This window comes from Clinocottus analis, unplaced genomic scaffold (genome assembly GCF_023055335.1).
Source record: "Clinocottus analis isolate CAN_PGR_092001 unplaced genomic scaffold, fCliAna1.0.p SCAF_18, whole genome shotgun sequence".
In the NCBI taxonomy this organism is placed as follows: Eukaryota; Metazoa; Chordata; class Actinopteri; order Perciformes; family Cottidae; genus Clinocottus; species Clinocottus analis.
This window is the reverse complement of record NW_027175909.1, coordinates 1,280,156-1,293,294: the sequence shown is the minus strand read 5'-3', so window position 1 is coordinate 1,293,294 and position 13,139 is coordinate 1,280,156. Positions and strand designations below refer to the sequence as shown.

Genomic DNA, 13,139 nt, shown 5'->3' with positions numbered 1-13,139 from the left:
AACAATTTGTCACAAATGCCGGTGTGACAAGGCCCTCAGCAAAGCATGGAGAACAAGAATAAAACATATCCTGCTGGTTTCCTGCAGTACATGCAGAAATGTATCAGTTGGAAACACATTTAGCAACTTCATCAATTCAATCAGATTCTGTTTATTTGTATGGCCCAAAATCCCAAATGATCCTCAGACGGCTTTACAACGTGATGAGATCAGCTGAACGTGATGCGATCAGCTGAACAGATGGCTGCATGCAACATCCTCTGTCCCTCGAACAGCGAGAAACCTTGTTTTTTTTTGTTTTTCACAAATACGCTGCTATTAGCTGTTAAACTAATCAGCTTGCGTCGGTACCAATTCCACGGCCCGCCACTGATATACGGATACATTCCACTCCTGCTTTTGATCTCCCCAGAAAGCTTCTTCTTGTTACTACATGTTGGCTGTGCATAACGCATCAATCAATGTCCATTTAATTTGGCATTGAGCAGTCAGTTCTGTTCTCTGTTCCCTATCTGAGCTCAGTGTGTGACGAGCAAGTCACATCCAGAATGAGTGGTATCACCACTTCAGGTCATTTTGAGCCCTCTCCTGTCAGTTACTGGCCATTTGTCACTTACCCGTCCATCCGTGCTCTTCTTCAGTCTTTACAGGCCGTTTCCTGCCTCAGAGATCGGAGTTCTCTGCAGGAATTAAAAATGAAATTCAGCAATATCCACTGCACAAAAGCTTCACTGGAGTGAAGGAAAACATCAGTGACCGTGTCGGTCCCTGGCTGTAACTTTATCAGCTCAATAGTCTCTTTTTGGTAAAGATACAGCGCATAGTTCAAACCCTATTACCTTCCATCTTCACATTTTGATGCCTCAACTGGCTCACTATTGCACACGCACGTTAGGACCTCTTCTGCCCTCACGGCAAAATGTACCGGTATTGGGTTTCTGTGTTCTGTGTGAGCATTTTATAAAAAGACACATACTGTACACTTAGGCACCGGGGTCACAAAGTCATGATTCATAATAATGAAATGCTCTACAAGCTGGTACTTAAGAGTACCTCCATATAGCAGGATTATTATATCTGGTATCAATATATTGGGTCACTTCACTATGAATTGATGCAACAAATGTGAACATACAGAAACCTACAATAGCAAATCAATCCTGCTGACTCAGCTGCATTTTAGTGTATTTTTTGTAAACAGTTTTGCAGTAGTGAACTGCTCACAGTTTAATGCATCTGGCCCCGGTTTCCATTAAGGAAGTCCATGTGGGGACACCAACGTAAGAGGGATTTTCAGTAACTTGAGTACAAACTACAACTGGGTAAAACAATAGTGTGTGTTAAGAGTGTGTTCTGTTTCTCTCCTAATGTCCAGTTGAGTCTGCGGGATAACGATCTCATCTCGTTGCCCAAGGAGATCGGGGATTTGGCTCAACTCAAAGAGCTTCACATCCAGGGCAACCGCCTGACTGTCCTCCCGCCTGAACTCGGTACTGACCCCCCACCCCCTACACACACACACACACACACACACACACACACACACACTCACACTCTTGAAGAAGTGTAGTCAAACCCCCCAAACAGCTACCTAATATCTAATAAAGGTAGTATAACAGTTTTACAGCAGAGGTGTTTGTGTATTTCCCTGTGTTTGAGTCGTCGTAGGTACCTCAAATTAATTCCAATACTTGTGTTTATTGTATGTATTTGTTCAGCAAAGTCTTGGGGAAAAAAATGTATATCTCCAAGAAAATCATTTTTAAAAGATATTTTAATCATAACTATGAACATTCAGCATGATATGAGCCAGATTCCCCAAAAATTAACAATAAAACAAAGCATTGGCCTGTTAGAAAGGAGTTTCAGTCGTTCGATCTAAAAATGGAAAGATTACGTATTTTATGCCAAAACATTGTCCGAATGGGGCATGCTGGGACTTAAAATAGGCGCGGTAAGGTTTTCGCACGCAGTTTCCAAAAGGTTAACCCAGTAATTCTCAAACTTTTCTGTTACGAGCCGCTTTGGAGGAAGAAAAATGTTCATGCCTCAACTAAATGGTTTGTGTTGTTTTTATTCAAATAGCAACTTTTTCTGACTCTTCCATCCATGCATTTTCAAATAATAGAATAAAGAAAATTGCAATCACGTTCAAGTAAACCATCAGACAAAAACTAATAAAATGTGCAATCACTTTGTTAGAACAATGCAAATAAAGTTCAACCTGTGCAATCAATAACTAATATAGCTTATTATGGCTTATATGAACCTGTTTCGCACTGAATATATTTTCAACATGATAACAATAGTGAACAACTAAACAAAACAAGTTTTACACTGCATATCTTTTTAAAACAAGATTAACGTGCAAAACAAAATAAGTGCAGATTTACGAGCCATAAAGTTTGTATGAGAAACAGTACAAGAAACACTGCCTTCCTCTGACTGCTCAGTGACCGGCAGATCTCCATCTGAGAATGTGAACAGTTGTACACAAATGAACAGGTTCTTCTGTATGTTTGTGTGTCTGCAGGTAATCTGGATCTGACTGGTCCTAAACAGGTGTTTAAAGCAGAGAACAATCCCTGGGTCACTCCCATTGCAGACCAGTTCCAGCTGGGTGTCTCCCATGTTTTTGAATACGTTCGCTCAGAAACCTATAAGTAGTAAGTAACGCACCTCCACTCTGAACTCTGCACTGTCTTGATGATCTTACTTGACTAGAAGTATAAAAACACTACAGTTTATTAGTAGTGATGGATGCTACGTTTAAACTAAAGGGATCCAGGGCATGAAAACAATGACACAACAGCACTTTCCTCCTTACGTCAGGGTCTGTGCTCAGTGTGAATGTCTCCATGCTGTTTGTCAAAACATGTTCTAAAACAGATTGTTGGGTACTGATGGAGATAATTGCAGGTTTAATCTTCCTTGTCCTCTCTGTTTTGATGCCCAGCTTGTTTATGAGGCCAAACCTCTCATGGTTTCACCTTTTAACTTAGAATGAACCAACGTGCTTACTGCAATACACAGAGATGACTCCTGATCTCTGTTAACAGCCAGGCCAAAATATTCAGCGCAATCCATATTTCCTCATCACTCCACTCAGAGCTACAGTGTTTAATGCTAACACATTGTACTGATGCTCCACAGTTAAAGCTTGTGACCATTCTAAGGAGCATTCAAGAGATTTTAAACAATCTGCAGTGTTCCACCCTGAATCATCTTGAAAGGCAGTGGAGATCTTCTGGATCCGTGTTTTGAGGTGTAATGTGTGTGATGTAAAATGTCTGATGTCACAAAGTCCAAGCAGCCTTTCTAGTGAAGACGACCGTGCTGGAGGTTTCACTGTGAAGCAGAAGCCTGCTATTAATTCTTTGTTGCTGCAAATCCTCTGTGAATGCTGCAGCCGGCTGCTCCGGGGCAAGCTGTGGAACTGATCCTTGTGCTGTGTGTGGCTGTGTGAGCGAGACAATAACACCATCTCAACCGTATCCCATTCTATATTATGTCTGCATACTTGTATGAGAAAAGTGATGGTATGAGTTACATCTTTCCATACGTTGCTGTTGAATGAATTTGAGCTATTCAGCGACGCAGTTACTAATGAATGTATACAGCATCTGACTGATCCCATACACCAACAGGTCTGTGGATCAGCACCTGCACTCAGACGTTGCTTTTGTACTGTGGGGTTTTGGTAAAGCTCATTATGTTTTCAAAAACAATAAGGGTTTATAATGTGAAGAGCATGAATGACATGTCTACAATGGGACATTTTGCTTGCTGGATGCTCGAGAAGAAAATTGTCAGCTGGTAATGCTGCAGATATCGTTCTTCTGACCAGGTATTGAAGCATTTTGGATCGTGTACCATGCATATACTACTCATTATATGAATACATTCTGTCTGACATCTATTGCTTCTGTTCATCCGGGGAGAGGGATCCTCCTGAAGGTTTCTTCCCCTTTCTCCCTGTAAAAGGCTTTTTGCTATCTTTATTTGGGGAGTTTTTCCTGATCCGATGTGAGGTCCTGAGACAGGGATGTTATGTGTACAGATTGTAAAGCTCTCCAAGACAAATCTTGTATTTGTGATTTTAGGGTATACAACATAAACTGAATTGAATTTCATTGAATTATCTATATAGGTATTGGACTACTGGGGCCCAATGGACTTATACCAAGAAATGCCCTGAAATAAAAGACTATACATTTAGTTTAGTCACAAGCAGATCAAAGTCACCAGTCACTTGTGTCTGTCAGGGTGGATGATGGAGAGCTCAGCCCCTCTGGTTTATGGACCTCTCTCTGTCTTTGTGATCAATCACTGTCAACGTTCAAGTCAGCACTCATAAAGCAAACATGCATAATGTATTTATCACCATCGTCATCGTCATCATCATCATCACCACTTGCAAACCGGCACGACAGTCACCAAACCCCTCTTTTCTCTCTGCTCTCTGATGTCATCTTTAAAAGAGCTCAAATGCGAGGCGCCCTGACGGCGTGGTGGCTGGCGACTGGATCTGTGTTGTGTGTCAGCGCCGTTGTCAGCAGCGGGCCTTTGGGACTTTGGCTGGCGACGTTTTTAGTCTAGCCTCAAGTCTTTCTGACAGCGGAAGAAATGTAATCATCATGAAATGGGAATAATGAAAGTATCCGAGCTTTATTAGATATTAGGCTGCTCTTTGGGGGTTTGCCTGCACTTCTTCAAGTGTAAGTGTGTGTTGATGTTCTCGTCCTAAATGTATATTTATAAAAATAATATAAAAAATATCTGTTTAAAATTGCCCGAAAAAACTATACATCATGTATAAAGTAGACAAATAGTTTTGCAGACTCTGTGTGTGTGTGTGTGTGTGTGTGTGTGTGTGTGTGTGTGTGTGTGTGTGTGTGTGTGTGTGTGTGTGTGTGTGTGTGTGTGTGTGTGTGTGCGCGCGTGCGTGCGTCATATAGAAATGGAACATGCTGTCAAGATGTTAGTAAGCTCTTCCATTTGAACCGCTTGTGCTAAATGATCACTGTTAGCAATAGCATGTCATCTGCATATAATCTTTATCAACAGAAATGTTCTTTGCAAATTAGTGTCCAAACAGGTCGTTAAAAGACACCAACTTTTAAGATGTAGAGGGGAACAGCCGTTCACATTTCTTAACGAAAACGATGTCATCTCTGGATCTTCAACGATGACATCATCAAACATTCACAATCCAGCTGTTGCAGAGACGTCTTGTTGCTAGTAGATGACAGCAGATAATGAGTCTTCAAAAAAGGAAACATTCAACAGCCAATTAAAATACCACAAAACAAACAGATGTTCATGGACCAGATGATTCTGTCCATGTAACCATGTCTGTATACTGTAGATACTTATACTTAGTGTTAGAGGCGACTGACAGCGTATGACTGATGTGAGTGTTCATCAGAGTGACGGCCTGCAGATATAACAGGTTAAATTCAGTTGTACTTGTTTTTTGTTTTATTAGTCATATACTGTAGGTTAACACAGGGTCAATTGTACAATATAACATTTGGAAAGATAAGTTAAGAATTGCTTACTTGAGTCACTCAACACTCAAGAAATACTTGAATGTTCAAAAATATTGAATCATACATTTGGAATCCTAGTTGGCCCTCGATAGTCTGGGTTTAGCCCCAAACTGAAGTTTGCTGCAGTTACATCTGTCTATGTGAGGTTGTCTGATGGCAATTATATTTCTGTCATAAAAATGCGATGTCCAGCTGGGACGAGGCACATCAAGGTTTTTTTAGAACCCCAATTGAAGCTAATAATAAGGAGAGGGAGTATTGTGCTAAAAAGACTGACTGTGGAAGATATCGGATGACGCAGTGAGCCCTCTGGACCCCTCACCAGACCACCAGACCTCCATCCCCTTCAGACAAGGCAGTGCTGTACATGAGGAGCGCTCATGTTTGTCCCTTTTAAGCCCATGTCATTAAAACAATTAAAAAAGGACGACCTTTCCAAATAAACGAGAAAGAAAACTCAACGTGACAAAAAAAGAGAGAAGAAATTAACTTAGCTGTTAAAATGCGACCAAAATACATCTCGTGCTTACTCTCACCATCGCCGCCTCCCATCAGAAGTCCCAACGTAATGTATTCAGGGTCATGTTCCCTCATCCTTTGTCTCACACATCACTTCAAATAGCGTTGTCTTTGCCTGACAATGTTTCGGGGTTGGTGTGGTGATATTCAAATGGAACTAGTCATTGCAATTAAGTATTTTAGTTTGACTTATTTTTATTAGTATTAGGGTCGACATCACTTGACAGATCGGGACCTGAATTTGAGATGCAGCTCAACACCGGGTGTCAAGTTCTTTGAGTCTTACATCAAAACTCGGTGAAGTAAATTGTGAAAGTGTATAGGGACTAAGAACATCTTAAGGAAAGATTATAATGTCCATTTGTTCCACAGATTTGGTGCTACATTGAACCCCTAGCAGACTGTTTAAGGACCCTAGTATGCAGCAATATTAAAGTAAACCATTTTTAGAGAAGGTAAAAATAACGCGCAGCATTCAGTAAAGTGAGCTACCCGAAGAACCACTTACATCCCCGTACTCTTGAAGTGATGAACAGGGAGAACCAGCCTGGCCGCAGCATCATGCGTCCCTACTCTCAGTCCGTTGTGACGGCCATCACACTGACAAGGGCCTCTACATCTGTGAGAGACCCGGTAGAGTCGGACTGTGTGAGGGTGAGGAAGATGTCTGAGTGTAAGCCAAGACGTGAAAGAGAAGCACTCTGATGCACACATGGGCCAACACACGCAGACAGCTAGCAGCAGCAGCCTTCCTCTCAGGCAGGTGCTGAAGCATTTCCCAAAGAGGTCTTCACAACTTCATTCACACCTGCCTAAATGTCCTTCATCCTCCAGTTCTGTGAACACGCACACACACACACACACACACACACACACACACACACACGCACATCTGTTTGCACCTCCAGTTACTGTCTAATTTAGAGGAATGTCTCTTGAATGTGAAAGCAATAATAAGCGGTCCTCTTGTACTTCTCCCGGTTGAAAGCTGGCTGTTGGGCCTCAAGACAGAGACTCTTTACAGAGGGACCAACACTGAAAACATCTAGAGGACATGATGAAGGCTTTAGTCTGCCACTCGTGTCCTTTGGGGTTATGACAGCTTGTTGCAATTGTGTTTGAGAAAAAAAGGCTTCTGGCTTCTTTGATTGTTTTTTGACAAGTAGATATTAGATGTTTCAGAATGTTATATGACCCCACCTGACTGTCCTCTCTATTTCTCTAGTGTTTTCATTCAGCCATGGCTCACTCTTGCAGGGTCTTTCTAAATTATTAGAACCATTGCATGGTTCTAATCAACTTTAGTTTGCTCTTTCTAAGCTTTCTAAGCTTTTATAGAAGAAAAGCCACATTAACGATTATGGTCAGTGATGAGTAAGTATGGAGGACTTTCCAACTTCAAGACATTGTAGCCTAAATATGCTGATTATTCAACCTGGTTTACTTAAGAAGTCAAAACAGTGCACTCTGGTTTATGATTCTCGATGAGAATGTTTTTGATAAAATGTGCAATTTATATAATTGTGACATAAACAATAATTTTATTCTATGTCATGACAGTTTCCTTCCCTGAGGTCTCTTCTTCAGTCCTCTGTTATTTGCTCTTTCTGCAGAATTTAACGCACGTCGCCTGCATTGCTTTTCCTTCGTCTGTTTGACTTGTTGGTCTGGAATGTCCTCAGAAATTAACACTATGTGTTGGCAAGATGCAACGCGACACACATGAAGAATAGAGTGAGTGTGGGGTAGAGTGGAGATGTGACAGGGTGAAGGTCAGCAGCACGTCACACGCTAACAGACCAGAGGCCTGCACCAGCAAGCAGGTTGAGTGAGGTAACACCTACTGACCATCAGAGCTCAGTACCTGGATAGTAGGGGAGGTGCGCTATACCAGTTTCGGAATTACATACGATATACATTTTTCATATCCCGGTAGTGCATTGCTGTACCAACTGTTGTTGCTCTTCTGCAAGCAGCAACATTTAATGTTGATGGCTCACAGCTGAGGGCGTATGCGGTCAGAGGTACTTGCGTCTCAGGGTTAGAACTTCAGTCATGTTTTTTTTTTTTTTTAAATGACACCGCCAAACTGCATGCTGGGTACAGCTCGCACAGGAATAGACAGAAGAGTCTCCTGTGCGTTTCACGATAGTGGGCGAGAAAATACCGTGAAACCGGCAGAATCTTACAAAATACCGGGATATGAATTTTTGGCCATACCGCCCAGCCCTACTCAATAGTAAATAATATATATTATGCAATACAGAAGAAGTTAAAGTAATAATTTAAACTAAAAGCAACACACGCACTCTTATGGTGCATCAGACACTATTTCAGCCGCATGCTTTCATCTGTAACCCCCGGCGGTGTCAAACACAACCTGTATATATTATCTTATTATATATTCATCATGCGTGTCATCTTCCTAAGCAGTGTGTTGCAATGTGACATGACACAGTCTGGATGAAGGGTTGCGTTGCTCCGCTTACTTTGTTGGCTGTGAGTGATTATAAGTTATAGAAAGAAACCCTACTGCTGAGAATTATGTTTTTATATATTTTGCCACCTAGTCTTATTCACACCACTGGGGTTGCAGCTAAAATAATACAGCTAAAATAGTGTCACATCATAAGAATACATCTAAGCAACCGATGAATTTACCGTAATACACACATGACGTTTAAGCAGTGATATTATAAATCTGTTAGTTTTCACATCCACACAGTAGCAGATGTATTACCACCTGTCCGTCCAGTTTCCACTCGGTTACTTTCAGTCTGAATCACGTGTGTTACGTCTACAAGTCTGTCCACCGTGATATCCTTCCACCTGGCGGGTCGGATCACAACCTGCTTTGTCTCTACAGCAGCGTGTTGTGGCAGCCCGCGGTCACCTGACCAGGAGCTGGTTGTCAGAGGCACACGAGAAGCTGAGGGTCTGTTTTGAGGCCAGGAACTGGAAGGAAGCTGCAGGATGAGAGAGGCAGAGTGGGCCGGGAACACCGGGGACCTTTACAGGAAGGGCTAGACACGGCTCTGCTTTGTGCCAAGGCCACTGTCATGGAGATTGGGGAAGTGTGGCCGTCGGCTCCTTGTGAGCGTATTTTCCCTCTCTGCGTAGATCCACAGAGATGTTTACCTGGATGTTTGGTGAAGTCAACTACAACTGCGGCTGGCCATGCAGTTGCATCAACGGACTCGTTTTGGTTTATAGTTCCCGTGCCTTTTCCATACACCAGAACAGTAGGTGGCGCAACAACCGCTTAAAGTCGACCTGCACACCGACGTTCACGATATCCGCCTCCAGGAATTTACCGCAATCTGCGTGTCCTTATACTCCGGCAAAGACGGGTTATATAAATGCTCATATTTGCGCACAAACGTTCTTCAACGGGATCCATTGTTCGTGTTTCTACTATGGCTTTTAAAAATAGCAGTATTATGCTCTGAAACCCGAAATGCGAGACTCAGGAAGGATGTGGTTAGCAGACCAATCACAGGCTTGTGGGATCCGACGTAGCTTTGGCGGATAGTCAGACATTTTGGGCGACGCACGCAAGAACGCCAGATGGCTTACGTGACTACGCAAGGGGCCCTTGCAGGTCTTGCAGGTCTTGCATGCTTGCGTCTCTGCGAAAAACCCGAGTATAAAGGACCCTTGATTCCATGCACATCCTGTGTGAACTGCCACAGCCTTGGACACGATATACTGAGTTCAGGCACAGGCAATCGGGTCTGTCACGAGCGCAACCCGCTGACCACAAGCTAATGCTGTTAATGACCAGACCTGATGATGGTCCTTCATGTTGCAACACCTGCCTCACGTAGAGTAGGATATAAGGAGAGACAGGCAGATGGCATGAGAGGAAGTATGCAGGAAAAGAGAGGGGTTTCTCTCTGTGTCGTCACACACTTGTGAATTCATCCCCAATCAGGGATCCGAACGTTTGCTCTGAACACGAGCGACACGCTGTAACAGATGTCCGTGCTGCCCGATCCAGAGTCGGAGCAGATATCCTGCTACCCACACACAGTGATGACTACACTAACCCACTGACTCACCAGAGACAAATATATAAGTTTCATTCATTGCATTCCAGTGTCTATTCTCCAGTAAAGACCAGTCTACCGACTCGTCTGCCTCACTTTATACAATAGATGCAATCTTTCTGCAGTTTACATCGTCCTCACAGCAACATGCAAACATATGTCTCCAGCTCATGTCATGTCATTCTCAGTCGATTCGTGACGCAGGATGCAGGCCGTCCTGCTTTCAGTTTCTGTCTAATTATATTCACGCGTTTATGCCCACCGGCTCCAAGGCCCTGCAGGGAGGAGGTCTTCCAGTCGGAGGCTGATATCGCAACCTCTGTCTCCTCCCACTTGTCTGCACTAAGGAGAAGGAAGAGGAGGAAGAGGAGGAGGACTCATTTATTAGACAAAACACTGTGAAAAAAAAAAGGCATTTGTTTGGGAAACTGCCCTCCCAGATAGTTTGTTAAACAGAACCATCGAACTATCTGCTTTGAAAGCAGTTTGAAAAAAAAGGGCAGGCACTTTTTGTTTAATGAAACTCTGAACAAAGCCAGTCGGAAGAAGAGCAGAAACATCATCAGTCGTCATCTCCGCGTTTCTTTCTGAAGAACATTCTCAGTGCTATTAGAACTGAAGCTATTGCAGCGTCTAAGCTAACACACCTGCCATGCCGCTAGCTGCCTGGAGGCTGCAGCGTGCTCTGGCTTGACTTTGTGTTCTATGTAATCGTAGGTCTGTGGTCAACATTTTTTATCTTGATTTAAAAAGAGTCAATGGCAACAGCAGAATCAGCTGTTCGGCATTGACAGAGAAGATGGCATATTTTACCCACATACTCATCTCACAAATGCATGGAATGCAGGAAATTGGAAATAAACAGTCTTTCCAACGGTAAAAAAGTTATTGCCAAGAAGCATCATCATCATTTGATCATGCGTTAATTGCATTTTTTATTTTAATTTTTGCATTGGGAGGGTCTTTTCACTGCCGCACACAGGTGCTAAGCTTTAAATCTCTCCCGTGGTTCAGACCTGGGTGTCTTCCGGCTCTCCCAGTCCGGCCCGTGAGCTCAATGAACATGTGTGCAGAAAGCAGTGCAGTGGACAGAGCGGGCCTTCGTTTATTGTGCACCGTCACGGCTGACGTCAACAAGTTTCTTCTCGGGGAGCCGCTTGCTGATTTGCAACGACAGTCTGTTCTTTAAAGCCCCAACATGAGTTGCATAATTGACTATAATAATGCAAACAAGCCCATGTCCTGTTCAGGTAATGAGCAGAACGTATTCAGTTAATCTCAAGTGGCACTAAGACGAGAATCATTATCAATCACCAACGACATATTTCAAACACCAGCAAATAATAATCAGTGGTCCATTGATTATTACGTTCATAACTGCCTTCTTGCCTGATATGGAAATGTAGATGTCCACTGCAGAAGGACAAGTCTCCTCTGTGTGTAAGTCACTGTAAAGTAAGCGTCAGAGCAGCTGTTTGAGTCTCCAGCTCCACGAGCAGTCTGTACTCTTCCTTATTATGGATTCAACTGCATAGATTCATAGGAGGTCAGGCGCAGACAAAGTTATGAAAGTTTTTGCAGTTGTGGGTATGTTCAGATGATCCATTCTCCTTATAATGGGAATAACCAGGATATCCAATGGCCGATTAGCTGAGACTAATCTGAAAATAGACCTTGTTCACATATTCTCACGTAAAGGCTTGGAGGACACTAGCAGAAGTGTGTGTGTGTGTGTGTACACAAAGTTAGAGGTTATTTATGTTGATTTAAGTAATAAATGAAATTGTGCTCCCATGTATACATGCACACATCCCTCACAGAACTGGTGAGTCAACAGGAATTGTAACTCACTAATGATGAGGGCAGAGATCTGTGCCCTCATTGGCTAAAAGCGCCAGTCTTTCTTTGTCATGAATCTTAATTAGGATCTTTTCTTCTCCTTTGCTCCCCCTTCCATATCTTCACAGCTCCTTCTTCTCTTTCCTACTAATGTTTCTCTGGCTGTAAAAGAAGCTACTAAATTGCTTTGCAGCTCTGATGAGGATGATGAGGCTGTGAGAGGAAGCCCCCCCCCCCCCCCCTCCCCCTCCAGATCAATAACCTTTGGCCTCCGCATTTATCACACATGCACTCACACGTACATATTTTAACTTTGTAGCGCTTACATACACAGAGGAAAGAAAATACTTACTTAAATCTCTTTACACACCTACACACACACACACACACACACACACACACACAAACAGAACTTTGCCATGATTAATTAAGCCGTGTGGAATAGAGCTCCATAAAGACATCATCAGGAATCTGAATCCATTCGCCTCTCCTCCTGCTTTTAATTGGCCCTAACAGTTCCTCACCAGAGCTGCACTCACACACTCACGGAGAAGAAATGGGAAATCTTTATGTTGATCGTTGGCTAGAACTGTATCGCTTGTATAAAAAGCATAATGAAACCGGTCTGTCATGGGATGTGTGTGTGTGTGTGTGTGTGCGTGTGCGTGTGCGTGTGTGTGTGTGTGTGTGTGTGTGTGTGTGTGTGTCTTGAGTGGTTGTGGCTGGTTGGTTCTCCATGTTCTCCAGGGTTCTGGCCTCTTCCGCACACACAAAGAGAGAGAGAGAGAGAGAGAGAGAGAGGGGGAGAGACAAGAGAGCAGAGCACCGATGGAGTAGCTACTCTTTGTCTTCACAGTGTCAGAGGTTTTCAGTGAGATTAAGATCGGACGAAGCCTTCCCTTATTCAAGACCTCAGACTGTGCACATGTTGCAGGGATAGCAGAGCAGACATACAACACTCAACACAGCACAACACACAACACAGCACAAAACACACTGCCTTCAGAATAATATTCCTCAAAGACTCAGGTTGAATTAGTGGTGTTTATCATATCGTTTACTGTCCATAGAACCTATGAACATAAACTCAATACCACACAGGAAAGGCCTAGACCCCACTATTCAGATATTCCTTCATGGACAGGTATTCAGCTGTCAAACCCTGTGCAGTCCGTCGTTC

At 43.1% G+C, this 13,139-nt stretch overlaps 1 protein-coding gene across 1 annotated transcript in view; it reads left to right on the top strand.

Annotated features, from left to right (window-relative positions):
- rsu1 (Ras suppressor protein 1) overlaps positions 1-13,139 on the top strand; it is a 30,883-nt gene that overhangs the window by 11,669 nt on the left and 6,075 nt on the right. The window contains exons 7-8 of the mRNA XM_068581784.1: positions 1,376-1,490; positions 2,534-2,666. Coding sequence (XP_068437885.1) covers positions 1,376-1,490; positions 2,534-2,666 — 248 coding nt within the window. The remainder of the gene's footprint in view (positions 1-1,375; positions 1,491-2,533; positions 2,667-13,139) is intronic.